This window comes from Amphiprion ocellaris, chromosome 13, assembly GCF_022539595.1.
Source record: "Amphiprion ocellaris isolate individual 3 ecotype Okinawa chromosome 13, ASM2253959v1, whole genome shotgun sequence".
NCBI classification, from domain to species: Eukaryota; Metazoa; Chordata; class Actinopteri; family Pomacentridae; genus Amphiprion; species Amphiprion ocellaris.
This window is the reverse complement of record NC_072778.1, coordinates 34,173,188-34,190,657: the sequence shown is the minus strand read 5'-3', so window position 1 is coordinate 34,190,657 and position 17,470 is coordinate 34,173,188. Positions and strand designations below refer to the sequence as shown.

Below are 17,470 nucleotides of genomic sequence, written 5' to 3'. Positions count from 1 at the left end.
AAAAACAAAACTTGCAGAAGGGGAAGAGAACCAGAGAAAGAGAGTCTTCCTGGATGTGGAGTAAGCTACAGGAGGCAGATGGATGACAGAAGCAGATGGGCCGTCAGACACGACTGAAGAACTGAAACACCAGGAAACACCCATTAAAGTCTGTGCATTACTACTGCAGCTGAGCAAGACACGAGTTAGCTCACCAGGTAACTGATACTGCTTTGTATTTTACCTACGCCACAAATAAAGAAAGCAAAATGAGAGTTGTTTGAAAGTGTCAGTTTAATATTATACATGTGAAATATTAACCTTTAAAAATGTAGATATGCATCATGAAAAATATGAATCTAAGTGTTATCACAAATAAATATATGTCCTTTGGGATCATGGCAAACTTGGGAAAACTTCTTCATTTGCAGCCTCTTATTATTCTGACTGGATTATGAAATATCCCTGCATAGTCAAGATTAATGGGTGAAAAATACACTTGAATCATTCAGGAACAAAATGAGCAGAAGACAAATCAAAAGGCTGGTATTTAGGACAATATGTTTGCAGACAACAAAGAAGGATCTTCTGGGTCTTGTATTCTTGGTCCTTCCAGAGTCTCCTGCAAAAAATAGGACTATTTTTAAATTGTTCGTGTATCTCAAGACAAGTAAAGAGCATGAAGCTTCCACTCCTCCTCAGGTCCTTTGCCGACAAGTTTTTCATAAGGTACATGATTTAATGATACACTCTTGTCATTCCTTTTTAAACACACTCTGCACGTCTGCTCCGTCTCAGGAGAGGTGGAACATGCTGTAGCCAACATGTGAAGCATACATGGCCAGATGTGCAGCGGGATGAATGGGGGTGCGGCTGTATGAGCTACCCAGTCCATAGAGTGCTGCTGCTGCTGAACCAGCCTGCATGTTACCGCTGAGGGGTAAACCTAAAGACGAGAAGCCCGGGTAGAACACAGCTTTGGACCCAGCTGCAATTTTCAGTTTCTCTACCTCGGCCTCCTGAAGCCTTTTGGCTTTGGCTCTACGGTTTTGGAACCAGATCTTCACCTGTGTCTCAGACAGTGACAGGGAGGAGGAGAACTCGGCCCGCTCTGCAATGGACAGGTACTGCTTCTGACAGAATTTCCTCTCCAGGGCCATGAGCTGCATCGTGGTGAAGGGAGTGCGAGGCTTACGGTTGGTTTTGTGCTTCCTTAAGGAGCAGACTGCTGGACTGACCTGCCCTGAAGGACATGAGAGAAACATGAGAATAAAAAATTGCATCAACAGGTCATTTATTATATATTGTTCAGATGCTGTAATATCAATACGAATAAATAAGAACTGAAATGATCTGATTACCCCATAAGGCAATTGTGAGAAAATGAATCAACAATATGTTAGGCCCTCTCTGTGTACTGATACTTTACATTTATATACTGTAAACTGATTATTTTTAAACAGTCGATGAACACATTATGCTGGGAAAATTGTGATGTGCAGTTATAATTACTTTTTGTTTTAAGATTATGAATGAAATGATTAATCGGTTAATCTAACGATAATCACATTTAAAGGAATTATTGATATGTTAATGTCACTCAAGCAGAGCAGCCCTAAACAAAATACAGTCAAGAACAAAAGTTTTGCATAATAATGTAAAGATCATGTGTATCAGGGCAATCTTGAATTTCTAATGACTTCTATAACTCTGAATTTTCTATACTGGAATCATTAAAATGCATGTAAAAACAATAATGCATTGGTCTTCTGGAAATATAACAACATCGGCAGGGTCAAAAACGTACCTTAGCTGACATATAAAATACATATTGCTCTTCTACCTACAATAAGTGTAGATCTCATCAAAACTGACTGAACCTGCATGTTCACTTATTTATTAAATTTATGCCTCCTTCTCCTAAACTATCAGTTAGTAACTTGCTTCTAGGTTTTTCATATCTCACATATCAGATCGTTCCCTAAAGAGGCCAAGCAATGACATAAAATGATGGTAATATCCCCAAATTAAGGGTAAAATTGAATTTAAAATGTACTTACGGAGTGGTGTGGACATTTTTATGCAGCTGGATATCCAAGACGGACTTCCTCCTTGTTCCGACAGCTCTGATTTAATAGATAGTAACTGTTGGGAAAACTCATCCAACTTGTGCGCCCCGTAGGCATCCAAATCGTAGCTTCCCTCCTGTTCGTGCGTCGCAGCCAGCGGCCTTCTGTCCGACATCAGAGCCTCGACGCTGAAGGGCAGACGGGACACCTGCGCCGTGCGCTTCTTGTGGCGCGTCGGTTCCACATCCTCGTCTGTGGAAAACTCGTCTTTGGAGTCTCCGCGAGCAGACATGCTTTCCTTTACTTTGGCTCCAAAATCTAATCCCAATTCAGAAAGCTCATAACTTTAAGTCACGGAGCGCAAACATGCATCGTCCAGTCGGAGAGAAGTTCCCAAAGTTGGTGGTGGAAAAGTTTGGCAGGCGCACTGCGGACTTAGAGCCAGGAGCGATGCGTCCTGATTCAAGAGTTGGAGGAAGGCTTGTGATTGGTCGGTGTGTTTGGGGAACTCTGCCACACCCAGACCCAGACAGCAGGTCAGCTACACATCAGCCTCATTTAGCAGTAATTACCAAAGAGAAGATTGGTTGTTGAAAATAGCTCGTAATGTTTTATCATAATTACTGACAGCAACAGTTTTTTTTTCACTCTGCAAACCTTTTTCGGACTTTTAAAGCACAGGAACACAGTCTAGATTGATGTCCCGAATTCAACATATAAGCAATCTGGATAAACCTGAGGCCTCCTACAACACTAATACACATAAATCAATCCCCTGTCCTCTAAACTCTGGCCCATCCAGCAATTAGGCCGGTGGATCGGCCTGGCTGCGTCTCCGAGCATCAGCAGCGCCAGGATGAAAACCATCATCCATCTGAAGGACTGTAATTCTACTCAACAAAAGCTGGCAGAGCTCCTCATTCAAGCCCTAACTGGCAGGACCTGACACACCAATTGTGAGAGTAATCACAATAGTAATCAATAGGAATCATGGTACTTTAAAACTTCAGACATCACCATGCAGCGGCTACACAACCTTCAACGTGAAAGAGTCAGTTTGGAGATTGGATTATGGTTTTGGGCAGGCTTTAAATTGACTGTCATTACATTGTTATTATTAACACCTTGTAATTAGGTCTGTGGAATCCGGTCCTTTTAAGCAGGATTTAACGGTAATGATGGAAAATTGCTACCTTCCTGAGGTGTGTGGCGCCTGCTGCGATTAGCTCCAGTCTCTGCTCTGTCGGCAGAGACAGGGGTGTCTCGTGCCTTTTTGAAGCTCATACCTGTAGGGCTCCAACACATTAGGAAACACGATGAGAGGTACAGCAGGGGCTCTTGCTTTCCTAAACATGGCCTCTAACCACTCGTGGTGAAGCAAGGCAGCTTCCTGAAAGCTGGCCAACAAGTGCACGGATGTTAAAACTGACATGAAAGGATGCTTCATGGAACTCAGGGTGGGATTTAGAGTTCACTCATCCAAAAGCGGACATGCAGAGAAACTGATGCAACATTAATGTGTTTACTGCGTGAAATGTCCTTTGCTCAGCTCCTAGTTTGTCCCTCGGATGTCCACATATACAAAGGCATCCTATGAAGTGACTGAAGCTGTGCTGTCCAGAGCTGCGTGATCAGCCCTCAGTGAGAATGTGCGCTCTCTGTAATCAGCAGGATTACAGTGGCATCAGGGTCTCAACTCCCCAGCACCTCAGCGTCATTAGTCTCCATATGAAGCAAAGTGCTCACACAGCATGAGCTCACTCCCTGTAATAAACACATGCAAATCAATTAAGGCGCCTCTGTTATTTCAGCGTGCTCCCTACTGATTCCCTCCCTACAGGTTTATGGTGCGCACAGACATGTGGGCCTGAGTGTGTAGGCTACATGTTTGAAGTTCAGGGGGATCAAGACTCGCTGGAAACACTTAGCTACAGGCTAATAACAACAATTTCTCTAGAATCCAATTAGCTGGAAAAAAAAGTAGTTCAGGTTGAACAAACAGATAGAGGGGGGTGTATTTGGAAAATAATGATCGACTTGATGCCATATCATCATGTTAGACATAATGTTCCCGAAAATATGGCACATTTTAGCCTTAAATCGACAATCAGCAAAAATGCATCTAAAATAGAACATACAGTATGGCTGCATTTTGCTACTCTGTGCCGAGTACAAAAGAACAAAGAAAGAAGCAATGAATGGGTAAAATACAGTCTTGTTAGGCTTGTTAAAGATCTGTAAAAGCTTAATCTGATGGTCAAGTGGTTATAGTGAGTGCCACGTGGGCATTTTCACCACCGCATGGTCAGCAGAGTCCACTGTTTCATGCCCGTCTAACCAGACCTTAGCTGCATATCCTGTCAATTTCTACTCATCACTGATCACTGTAAAATGCCAAAACCAAAATCTTTAGAGTAATAGTTGTAGTAGATGTGGTTTTGGTTAGAAGCAACAACAGTAGCAGACATCCCATCCAGAGGAGTATGAATTTGCAGCACAGATGTAAGTTATAAGAAGTAGCAGTTCATTTTTTTGTTTTTAGTAGCAGCTGAATGGTCACATTTTAAAGCAGAGTGTGAGATTTTCTAGGAATTTCTTCTGTAAACTGCTGTGTAGAAACAAGGCTGAAGCAGTTGAGGTAACTACTATATGTGACATTCCCTCATTAGTACAGATGGGTACTGAGTAACATACACGCCTCAGGAGGAGAGGATCGATAAGCTCTGATGTTAACCGTTCTACTAATAGTACTTTAGAAAGCTAGAAAAATATTGTGTCGAAGCTTTGACAGAGAGCAACTTATGAGTCTTAAGTGGTTCCATTTTCATGCTTCAATGTGTCTCTCTTTGCAAAGGTGTTGCGATCAAACCCTCCAAATGCTGACCTGAACTGAACATGTCACCTACCGCAATGCAGTTATGTTACTGAGGCATTTCTGTATCATTGTGTCTGGGTGTAGGGAAGTAACAGTGAGGCAACACTGTACGTTTAAACAGTGACTTAAACATACACCATTACTAAAAGAAAATACTTAAACATAGACCTGATGTACACCCTATACCAGAGGTGTCAAACTCATGTTAGTCCAGGGGCCGCAGACAGTCCAATTTGATCTCAAGTGAGCCGGGCTAGTAAAATCATAGCATAATAACCTATAAATAACAAAAACTCCAAATTTTTCCCTTTGTTTTTATGCAAAACAGTAAAATTTGAAAATGTTCACACTAAATGAACTATGATTTTACAAAACATTATGAACAACATAAAATTTCTCAAGAAAAATAAGTTCAATTTCAACATTATGCCTCAGTTTATCATTTACACTTTACTACTCAGAGATCACAGTGTAACTACAAAAGAAACAAAACATTTGGTCACAGGTATCTGGAACTGAACAACACAGTATTTTACTTTATGGTCAAAACAACTTGTCAAGATCTAGAATTTATTTTTAATTTACATTCATTTCCACATCGGTTTAGTAATCCTGACCACCACACTACATAAACTAAATGGGAACTATTAAGGAAGAACGTTAAATTATTCCTCTGCCTTGTAAATGTATAAAATTTATATATAAAAAATACATGAAAGTTGTGGCAGTGCAACAACCAAACTCATTTGTACTGAAGCTGCTGACTGACATTATATTGCACAATGTTCAATGTCTTTAAATATGTTCACAGTAAATAATCATTTTGCCATTTCAGGGACCCACACGGACTAGACCCTCTGGCGGGCCGTTTTTGGCCCGCGGGCCTTATGTTTGACTTCCCTGCCCTATACACTGACTCTATACAATCTTGTTAAAGATAAATAGTTTGCGGAAAAACAATTATTTGAGAAAAAAAATGAATTGACTACACAAGGTGATATCTTGCTAACAACTCAAACTATGCCTTTGAGGGGTAGGTAAGTTGGCTCTGTTAATTTTTCATTTTTATTACATTTTATAGCTTGTAAAAATATCTCGTATTAGTTAAATGTTATGTAGGTGTGTGTAAAAAAAAAAGAAAAAGAAATAAAGTAAGGGAAAGGAGAGAAGTTTTCTGTTTGTTTTTGTTGCTGAACTAATAGTTTGGTTTATGGCACATAGGGATTTTTACATGCTCTCAACCACCAGTGTAAATGAGGCATTGAGGCAAAGCAACAGCAGACCATGAAGTCAATGTCGTCAGCTCACACCAACTGCCTGAGACACCAGTGAACACCGTTTTCTCCTTCACTTTGCTTCACCTGCATTAGTTCTTCTGGCAAGAGTGGAGCATTTACTTTAGATACACACATATTCACAAACTGTACACAGGTGCACACATGATCCAATGCATATTTAGCAACGCAAACAAACATTGTAAATTCTAAATCTGGGCAAATATTTTGAGACATTTCGTTTATAATCTTCACTATCTTTACAGGATGCACATAATAACAAATCACAGGTTATGTACTGAGTACTACTTCGTCTAAAATACCAGTGGTTATATTTTGGACTATGGTCATATGACCTTACTAAACATTAAAAAAAAAAACAAATAAGAAAAATGGTGAAACTCCAGAAGCAAAGGTGTCAAAAATACGCTAGAAAACAGTGCAATGTACTATATACTGTAATGTTCAAAAACTGTATAAACAGTGCAGAAATGGAAAAAATGCATTTTTCAATTCTTAATATACATATTTTTTCTTTTTAATAACAGCAAATATTGGTAAAAACAATATTTTTTACAGATTTGAATTCAGCATAAATTAGTGTAATTTTATTGTCAAATTTAGCAAAAGAACAACATACCATTTGTTAAAACAACAGTAAAGTGTCTTTAAAAAATTATATTCAAAACTGTTTTTTTTTAATTTAAAAAAAAAAAAAAGCTTTTGTACAATGTAGGACTGGGACATATATCAAATAAATTAGATTTTTTTTTTTTTTTTCACACAACACGAAAAATGCCTAGATTGAAAAATCGAGATATGTGCTTCTCTAAAACAACACCAGCGCTAGCAGTAAGAAATCGTTCTCTGGAGTCATGACAGTAAAACCCATAGATCCAAGCCTTGCAGCACGCTTGAGTAATGGCAGCAGCAGGTAGTTATCAAATACTGCACAGCTGCATGCAGTACTGGCCTCTGAATTTAGGATGACAATCCCTTTCCATATCGCTGTGCCATAGACAACACGTAGGTTTTAGTGAAGCTTGCATCTACTTCTGCCATGTCGTTGTTTATAGGACATGTGGCATTGGGTTCAAAGGCATCAAACACACTACTATACATAACAACACACTATTTCACTGTTGACATCACAGGCACATCAAGACCAAGTTGAGACTGAATCAATATTTCATCCGGAGACAGTCACAATAAACAAGTTAGAAAATAAGACAGGCACAATCAAGGACAACTTCAAGATAACTGATGCTTAATGTTGTTCTAAGTACAGGGTAAGCTGGATTACAGCAAACAGCAAAATGAGTTCTTAAAATGTTCTCCCCAAATCTAAGGAGAGGAGTTTATTTGGGGTGCATGTTGGCTTGCATGCCTTCAGATTAGTCGTGTGCTATAAAGCTGACACCCACCCATCCCAAAACTGTTTATTTACTTAAGTGTGGTACAAGCGTGGCGCTGCTTGAGAGCAGAATATACCCTGTAAAGCAGCACTGCAGCTTGACAACGTGCTTTCTCAAGCCTGCAGTGTTCTACATGTTAATGTGTATCACATTAACAGTAACTCAATAATTCAGCACCATAACAGTTAAAATCAATGTGAATCAATGTCTCAATTTGAACTCTTCCAATGATCAACAGAGGAGCTCATGAATTTCAATGGAAGACACTGCAATGAAAATGAATGAGCTACAGGCCTTGTAGCACTATCACACTGAAACTGATGTAACAAATGAATGCTAAACAAAAAAAAGGTTGTTTTTCAAAAGTTTTAAGTAATTCTTCGCAACATGGTTAGTCAATGCAAATATTACAAATACAGAAACCACCACCCCAAATTTATTTTAATCCTACCATCCAAGGGCAAAGGGGGAGTCTCATTCAATTTGAGCAAGTCATGACAGTCTTGGATACTGGGAGTGGTCAAATGCGTTTTTTCATTCAGTCAGTGCCTTCACTACGTTGCCACACTTTGTAGCAAGTCTGTTCATGGCACTGAAACCACAAAAATAAATGAAACAAACATCCCGACTGACAACAAAAAACCCCATCTTACCACAACAAATTACAGCCATCTTATATGCAAATGTACATGCGGTACTGAAACTCAGAGTTTGGTTGCACATCAGACATTTGTCTGACGCATATTTACAGCAAAAAGCAAACCACAAAAAACATTCACTGATATGATCTCGCAAATTTATCATTCAAAATGTATTCCTGAAATGAGCTACAGCTTTTTAAGGTCACAGCTGTGAGTCTGCAGAATATAGCAACAATTGGAAAATATCAGTCATCATGTGACTAAGATCAGAAGTGACAGAAATATTAGAAATGGATAAGTGTGCTGCTGTGTGGTTAAGCTCAACACTGCATATGATTAGCAGTAAAGATGCAACAGTAATTTAATGCCACTGATTTCTTGCCCTTTCATGTGTCAGCGAGGGCTATATGCCTTTACTTTCCAGTCAGACTGTTGGCAGGCACAGGTGATCTTTATTGGCTTGCTAATTAAGCTACTTTAACCTCAATAGACAAAGGGTCCCCCTCCTCACACATCCCTATATAACCCCTGTATTCAACTATAAGTGAAACTATATAGTACATAAGATAACAACATCCCCCCCATCCCCTATCTAATAACCCAACAAAACATTTTTTAGTGTCCATGGAACTGTTTGCGATTTTGTAATTTTATTGTCTTATTTTAGCACAACTCACACAGTTAGTAATATTCTCTTGTCCAAACAGCTGTCTTGTCTTTCTGCCTTTTACTGCACATGGGTCATCTTCTGTTATAGTACATTAAAGTGTACCACCACCAGCTGTCTCTCATCTCTCTACATGACTATCGCATCCCTTTTATTCCTACCAAGTTGTGCTGCATGTTGCTATCACAGTAGAACTCTGCTTTAATGCAACAGTTGCTAACAGCTGTACTATTATTTCATCTTTTTGCAATTGTTTTTGGACACATTTTCTAGTCTACTGATTTCTGACAGCAGGTTTTATTCTTTGGTAACATTTAAACCTGAGATCTATATCTTTTACAGAATTGGACACTTTACCTAGCATATCAACCTTTTATCCAATCCACTGTAAACATGGTAAGTATATCGCTGTGGACATGTAGAAGTGCAGTGCTGAATTAGAAGCAAAACGGATGTGGTCTTTATGTGGTGTTTTTGTGGTCCTCAGCCTAGAACGGCCTGTTTGATGTCACTTGATGATGGAAAATAAGATACACGGTGAAGTCAAAGGAATGTGCAAATCTCTCCAGTGTAGAGACAAGCGTAGAAAATAGCAACAAATCCGACCTCTCTGCCTGTAAGTAGAATATCACATCTGTCACAAAGAAATATCTGCCTTCAAAACGGAACTGAAGTGGAGGAAGCTGCCCGCCATCCACAGCAACAGGAGATGACTCAGCCATTCAACCCCTGGACAAGTCCTTCAAACCTCCAGGAGGTGGATGAGTTGAACTCATGCATGTATCTCGACAACTCAGATTTTCCTGCACTTAAGAGGGCAGGTTGATAAAAGCGTTCAGCAAGGACAGAGAACAACAGGTTCCAGAAAACACAACAATGAGGTCATCTCTTGAAATCCCCGTTGGATAGACTGTGATGAACAAATCACAGTCTGTGGTACCTGTTTCAAAAGAATAGACTGCAGCTCCCAAACCATCGTCTGCAGCCCATGAACCACTACACCAAAATCATGCAACAGGTGAAGGAAATCTCCAAGATAAAGATCGCACTGCACAATGTGGAATAACAACTGGAAGAATAAAAATGAAAAACAAATAAGTTGACTGACTGATTTATATGAAGTGATTTAAAACATGACCTAAATTTGAACCGACTGCAGTTTGACACTTGAGAACAAAAATGTAGAGCTGCAGTGTCACATGGCTGTTGTATCCAAATGCATAAACTTATTATTGCACTAAATACATTGTAAAGTACAGTAAGGTTCAAGCTACAATACATAAGTTTGTAGAGTTTTTGACAAAATAATTATGACTAATCACATAAAGACTGCTCTTGATTACAATACCTGTCCAGTAAGCACAAATTAGCTAAAGCAGCTAGTCTCTCTTTATATATATAATCTATAGTAAAATTCAGTACATAAAATAAACGTCTTTATCTTGTTATCCACATGAAACAGGAGCCGAATGGGAATATATTAAATTGCAATTTTTCACAGATTTTGCAATTTGATTTAAACTGCTTGTTAAAAGACGAGCTTAAATTCACTGTGTAATAAAGAACTGTGACATAACACACCATTCAAAGTTTGACTGTCACATGAGGAGGATGGCATGACTTTACAAAACCAGCGACACAAGTTTCAAACATGGTCAGACACACTCCATGACATACATCCAAAATGTCAGCCTTGTGATTTGTTAACTGTTTCAAATCATTTGCTTTAAAATTCCATAGATTTTTCAGCTATACCTGATTTTTCTCCATTCGCCATGGCATAAAGGAAACTACTGACAGCTTATTCAATCCAAGTAAATCTGTGTTGTAACTGTAAAAGATATTTACAATCTACAGACTATATTTCATTCTGGAATAAGGTGGCAAACTGACTGGTAGATTTTTGTCGAGATCACACTGCTAGTGTGACAAAAACAGAGTTGAGTAAGGGCAACTGAAACAGACAATAATATCTCTATCTGAATTAATTATTATAAAGGTGAGATGAGGTCCATTTATATAAAGTGCAATCTTCTACATGTACGCATTTAAAATAAGCCCATCAACCACATATTTAAAGGAATCATCATACACAGACAACAAATGCTAAGACTGAGTGAGAGAAGAAACGTTTAACCTTCCTGTTTATCATTTGTTTTGTATTTTTGCATTTGTATGTTGTAGCTTACATGATCACGTCTGGTAGACAGCCTGGTTGGTAAATATATCTTCTGTTTTGCTGCAGATGCTGCTGGAGCTAAAAGAGGCACATTAGTTTACACTTGAGCAATTTAAACTTGTAAATGGATGCTGCCTAGTGACTCAGTTACGGCTGATGAAATTCTGTGACAGCATTTGTTTTCCTGCAAATTTCAACACTTTGAACTCTGTCTGGCAGTGGATGTAACAAAATGCTGTTAGGGAGTTAGTTTCTATATGAAAGACATGGGACACCATAATCCCACTGGGGCCTAACAGAGTCATCTGTGATAATTCACTCATATATTTCTTTGATTATTTAGGGATAAAAGAAAACTGAATGCTAATATGCTGTCAAATCACATATATACTATAAACATTTCTCACAATGGTTAATATCAACAGGCATCATTACGACAAAAAGATATATATTATGTTGAACATTTCTCAAGAAAGGCGCATTTTTGTTGGATTCAGATTACTTTATTGGCCATGTCCAGACTTTTTTGTCTAACAGGTCTGAGGACTTTGGCAGATTAAATTATAAATTAACTTATTAAACGGCATTTCATTCAGCGTCACCTGTAGTTTATGACAGAGGTAATGAGAAAATGCTAGAATGCACATATAAATGCACTTAATAATACACAACTGAAGAGTAAAATCAGCCACTAACTGGTGAAAACATTGGACAATCTAGGAGTAATTACTGTCTCAAGCATGTGGAGCACAAAATAGCTTAATGGAGAGTAAAACTGGACTTGGTGCACCTTAACAGCTGTGATAGATGATAAAATGTCAACATTGGGATAACAGCTTGTGCTGCCCCAACAGGCCAAAAAACAACCTAAACATATAGTGCTATTTATATGCTGCATGCAGCTTCAGGAGCTGAATAAACAATCAACGCCTTGGATGAGAATTTCTGCCTCACAACGGCAGAGTACTGATGACCTTCTCAAAAACACAGATTCAGACTTCAAGTGTTTCATACATAACAAATCCAAGGAACAAATCCTGTCAGCTTGCAGGGTGGAGCTATCTGAATCACTATTCTTCTTCCAAATCTGTTTACAGTTCAAACAGATACAACTAAAGTTACTCCAACATTTTAGTATTGTAGTACTTTAACAGCATTTGAGTCCAAGGTGAGCTGACGTGGTGAGAGGCCAGAAATTTGTAGACTTGTGCATCCTAAAAGAAATAATAGTACAGTTACATCTAAGTCATTTTAAGACAGGAAGGGATTATTTTCATGGAAAAAAAAAAACTTTTAAATATGGAACTCTGATAGAGAGAGATGACATTTTAGAGTGTTAATTAAGAACTAGAGAGGGATATTTATCATGTAAATGTGAAACATATTTACCTACCAGATAAAATGTACACACGCACAAATGTATCCGTCCGTAATAAGAGATAAGAAAATCCGGGTAGACTACATATGAAGTGTGTGTTTAGTTGAAGGCTGCTGTTATGAAAGATCGATCTGATCATGCTTAAGACAGTGTGACTTCTTATCAGCAGTGTCAGGTCAACTGAGGGAGTCAGCAGTGGAGAAACATAGCTCACACATTTGCTGACATTAGTGGGTGCTGTTCGTGACAGCCGTTTTCAGTAAGGATGTGGCACAAAAGGTGTTTAAAAAAATGAACCATTCGTCATCATTATCAAAAGTAGAATCACCACTATGATATCTAGCTTCTTAGAAAAAAAAAGAAGCACTGCATTTTACGGATGCAAAAACAGAAGATAGCTTTATATAAACATGAGTTCACAGCTAGGCCTGAACAATACTCAACATACTTTATCACTTCACATTATATTTTATAGCCCAGTGTGTTTTATTGCCCTTCTCTACAACACATCTCCTGCTTCTGCTGACTGCACCATTTGCTGAACAGCTCCTGTACAACAACACCAGCTTGCTTTAAACTGGACAACAGCCTGGGACCTCTGACCACGTAAACAATGTAGCAAACCACCGATCAACATGCTTGGCAGCGCGGTCTGGAGGTATAGCTGCCGCCGCCTGCCAGTCTCCTGAGCAGACCACAGCTCTGATGGCCTGAAGGCCTGTTCAGCTGCTTATCACCACACCAACACTCATTCATCCTCAATGCTATAAAAAAACACACTCAGTGACCTGCCTGTTTACTAGCTTAAAACCACCAGCTCTATTTTCTAAAGAGAACATCAGTCTCAGAACTTGAGGGTTCGTTTCTAAAACAGAGAAAAGCATCTTCAGCTTCCTCTGTTTTACATAATCTGTATCTAGTGTGGCTTGACCTCATATCTCAGTTTATCTAACCTGCTTACAGTTGTATTGCATAAATGGAAGTGCTTAATCATGTTTTCAATCAACGTGTTTTGTTTTTTTGTTGTAGGATCTTCTAGAAAGCCATTAATTTCTGAGGGCATGTTGTCATCAAACTTGCTTTAAATGACAGGCTGCTAGTCCAAGTGAAACATGATAGAATGGATTTCATGGTGTGGTCATTTAGAAGTAATGAGGGGAGTAACGACATTGGTGACTTCAGCTTTACAACGACAACACACTAAAAAGCATTATTAATTAGTCCAGTCAATTTACCACCAACTGAAATGTACTGATACTTTAGGTATTTTATGTAATTACTCAAATATACATTCAAAAACCTTTGTGGCATGCTTGCATTTTAAAGTAAACTTGGACCACGCACCACCTCAATAAATCTGTATATTTTAGCACATACTACACTTGCACAGTTAACACTTCACTGAAATTTTACTGTGAACTCTGATGCAGCTTGCTTGTTGCATTCAGGGCAGGAAAGGGTAGAATAAATGGCCTCCAAATACAGAGGAAATGAAGCTCATCAATCAAAACATTAAGAAAATTGCAGAACAATTTAAATTAAATTGTGCATGGTTTAACATCAATTATTTTACAGTTAAAATAATCACAGCCATATGCTGCCCTCAAGTTGATTGACTCATAAATCCTGTTAAAAAAAACAAACGAAACCTTGGGGGAACAAATTCAGGTCTATACAATTATTTCATATTATTGAATTTGAATTGAGTGAACTTATTAAACAATAATGATAATGGCAGGCCACTTTAATGTGCTATGAAAATTTAAATAAACATAAATAAACATCAAATTCTTTGCTTTTAAAATGTCAAGTTGCAGCAGCTGACAAACTGGAAGCTTTAGACACCATATAACCTGGAATATCTGTTATACTCTGATGACACTCAGCTTCTCAGTCTTGGGTAAATAATTCGTTCTCAGAATCACAGCACAAGCCACTATTTAAAAATGTTAACCATAGTAACAGCTCTTACATTTTCACAGTGAAGAATAGAACATCTACACACATCTTAACAGTAAGGGAGTTGCACCTGCCAAATTATAGCAGTGAAGCAGCAGTTTTTATTAGTTTTCTGATTTCACAATAAAATCAGCTGGTGTTGTGTGACTGGTAAGTGAATTTACACAACAAACAGATACTAAAGGTGATGGTGCCCTCTGCTGGATAGAGTTTAATATGAGTTAACTTGTTGGTCATTAGTGCAACATGCTAAACTGTGAACGGACTAGGTGTGATAAGGAACTATAGTGTTATTATACAGTTAATCTGTATGCAAACTGTTTTGCTGATCACTGTAGTGGATTACATTCACATGTAACCCAAACAACCCTGTATTATTAAAATGTAACATATCAAATATGAATAAAAAAAAAACTTTGGCACAAAGTTTTCAAGATAGACTTGTTTGAAAAAAGAACACTCTTTACTGAAAAAAATGTCAAAGTTTTTTGTTTTCAACAAAGCCATTTCCATGCAGACTGCTTTAATAATCACCAACCTTTGCTTTCTTGCATCACTGGTTTGAACACCCAGTGCTTATAGAACAAAACTTGTCTGCAAAGAAGAACCTCGATGTCGAGAAACACTGATAATGAGTACTGGTCTGCAGTCCATTTCTATCCATCAACACTCAGTTGGACAGCTTGAGGGCAGCCAGTCTCTGTCTGATGAGCTGGTTCTCCTCCAGCATCTTGGAGATGGTCCTAAGAACCGAAAGCTTGGCCTATCCAGGACAAGGAAAACATTCCCAGGAAAATAAAGAAGTGGTAATAAAAGAGTTGGGTCGTCTAGATGGTAGTCAGAGGATACATACAGTGTATCTGTGTGTGCACAGGAAAACATGGAGTAAATTCAGTATTTTTTTCTGAAGTACTTGTTTTAGTAGAAAAAGAACAGGTGTTACTGATAACAATTATAATGATTCTGTTCTATTCAAGTGGCTCTACAAACTGCCAGTGTGCCAAATGGAAGGCATCGATCATACATTTTATGATTTATGTCTGTGCATTTCTGTCTACGTAGCTAAATAGCCAAACTCTTCACTGGATTTAAACATACATGTCGTAATATGTTTTATAAGTATAATATTTTTACATGAGTATGAAATGCATTGTACATGCCATCTACGCATTATGATCTCCACTGTCAAAGTAAAATTTCACCGTAAAGTTAAATTAGATGGTCAGATAGATACACAGAGATGACTGAGGCGATTTAATTTACAGTAGGTCTCATAAAACTGTAGAAATTACATGTTATTGTGTATGATTTTTTGTTTGTAGTAAGTTAAACCCTAAATCATATACAGTTCAACACAATATAACTACAAACGTCTACTTTTTCAGTGTCTTCCCCTGTGACTTTTTGTCAGTACAGATAGTGTATGTGCATCCAGCCTACCTTTTCCTTCTCATTTGTTGCTTCGATGTTGGACCTTTGGGAAAAAGAGAAAACATCTCCAACATCACATGGAGGTGCCTGGTCTCTGATGGTACCTGACAAGAGAAACAACAACAAAAATGTGAATGTGAGGTTTCTCCTGTTTATTCTTTAAATATACTGTATTAGTGCAGGTTATTTAAGCTTGTTTTTTCAGTTTTGTGTAAACTAGGTCAACTTTAACGCTTAAGGTGGACTTTAGGGATAGACTCAATACCAGTTCGATGAAAATAAGGAAATGCAATGTTTTGAACACATCAAAAATTAAACCAAAATGCCTCTAACTTAATAAAAACTTCTCATATTCCGTCATGGCCTTTTACACTGCTGTTTTATGAGGGTGATTTATAGAGCCCTATTGTAGAAAATAAACCCCCCCCCCACCAAAAAAAAAAAAAAACAGAAAAAAAAAACAAAAACAAAAGTCTTATGTTTACTTTTTTAAAAAAAGATCCTAATATGCCAGAATTAGCAAAAAGGCAAATTCTCAGCTGCTGTCCTTTGATCAGGCAGCAAACTAGCCGCCAAAAATACAAGAAAAACACACACCTTTCTATTACTTTACTACCACATGACTCTTCACAGTGATCAATAAACCCTACAGATGAGAACCACTATAGTAACAGGATTTCTGCAGAAATCAGCCAGTCAAATTTAATGATTTTTTAATGCCATTTAAGGCCTTAATTTTCACAAAATCAATTAAATGACTATTAATGTTTTTTAATGGCCTGCAGAAAACCTGAGTAAAGTATATTGTGATTCATTAATTTTGTCTGTCCAAGATAATGTTAAGCTAGTGGTAATTTTGCTAATGCTAGCCGGCTAGCTAGCTAAAGCAGCTAACTAACAGAATAGCTGTTAACCTCGGTTTGCTGTTGTCTTCAGTTTACTTGGCTCCAACATCCAACTTGACGGTGTTTCATCGTCCTTAGTCACCTTCCCAGGCAAAGTACCGCGGCTGAGTTTCGTTAATTTCACTTTCAACAGAGTCTTGTCACATTTATCGTTACCCCGCTTGTTCCCGCACTTCTTCGTACGGGACAACCGAGAGGTGGGTTCGTCCTGCTCCACGGTCTGGTCCCGGTCTGGTCCATTTCTTTGACCGGAGCTCTGCTGTGAGCCACACCGGGGGACATGAAGAGTCTTAACTTTCGGCATGATGTCTCCTCACAAGTTCTACACCTGGCGAAGCACCGACACGGGTTGATTCTGCTCTCTCTGCCTGGTCCGAGTGTCTTTTCGTGCGGTTTGTCCCGGGCTGGTTGCACCGCTTTCGGCCTGCAGGTGGCACTACAGGTGACGCTGTTGGTTAGTTACCAACAATGAAACTCCCGGTGGGCTTTGCGTCTGAGCAGGTATAATATTAACTTTAAAAAAAGGAAAATGTGAAAAGACATATCGACAAAGTTAACTCAAAAACTAATGTGAACGTATGCGTGAAGGTGCCCAAAAATATACGCAGTATATTATTTATGATGCATTTGCTAATTTTCTGAATTTTATACATCAATTTATTCTATAAATATTGTATACTGTTCTATGAGTGCACAGT

At 38.4% G+C, this 17,470-nt stretch overlaps 1 protein-coding gene across 1 annotated transcript; it reads right to left on the bottom strand.

Annotated features, from left to right (window-relative positions):
* Window positions 1–254: 254 nt before the first annotated feature.
* LOC111588072 (homeobox protein MSX-2-like) lies at window positions 255–2,705 on the bottom strand. The gene is made up of 2 exons (XM_023298206.3): window positions 2,040–2,705; window positions 255–1,222 (listed from the first exon to the last, which is right to left on the bottom strand). The coding sequence occupies exons 1-2, from the start codon at window positions 2,338–2,340 to the stop codon at window positions 774–776; spliced, it is 750 nt and encodes a 249-aa protein (XP_023153974.2). The 5' UTR covers window positions 2,341–2,705; the 3' UTR covers window positions 255–773.
* Between the last annotated feature and the right edge of the window lie 14,765 nt (window positions 2,706–17,470).

What these genes read in the sequence shown, in the direction of transcription:
- LOC111588072 (XM_023298206.3), bottom strand. Translation starts at nt 2,340, where the DNA reads ATGTCTGCTCGCGGAGACTCCAAAGACGAGTTTTCCACAGACGAGGAT. An exon ending in AAAAATGTCCACACCACTCC is followed by an intron (nt 1,223 to 2,039) that starts GTAAGTACATTT and finishes CATGTCCTTCAG; the next exon opens with GGCAGGTCAGTCCAGCAGTC.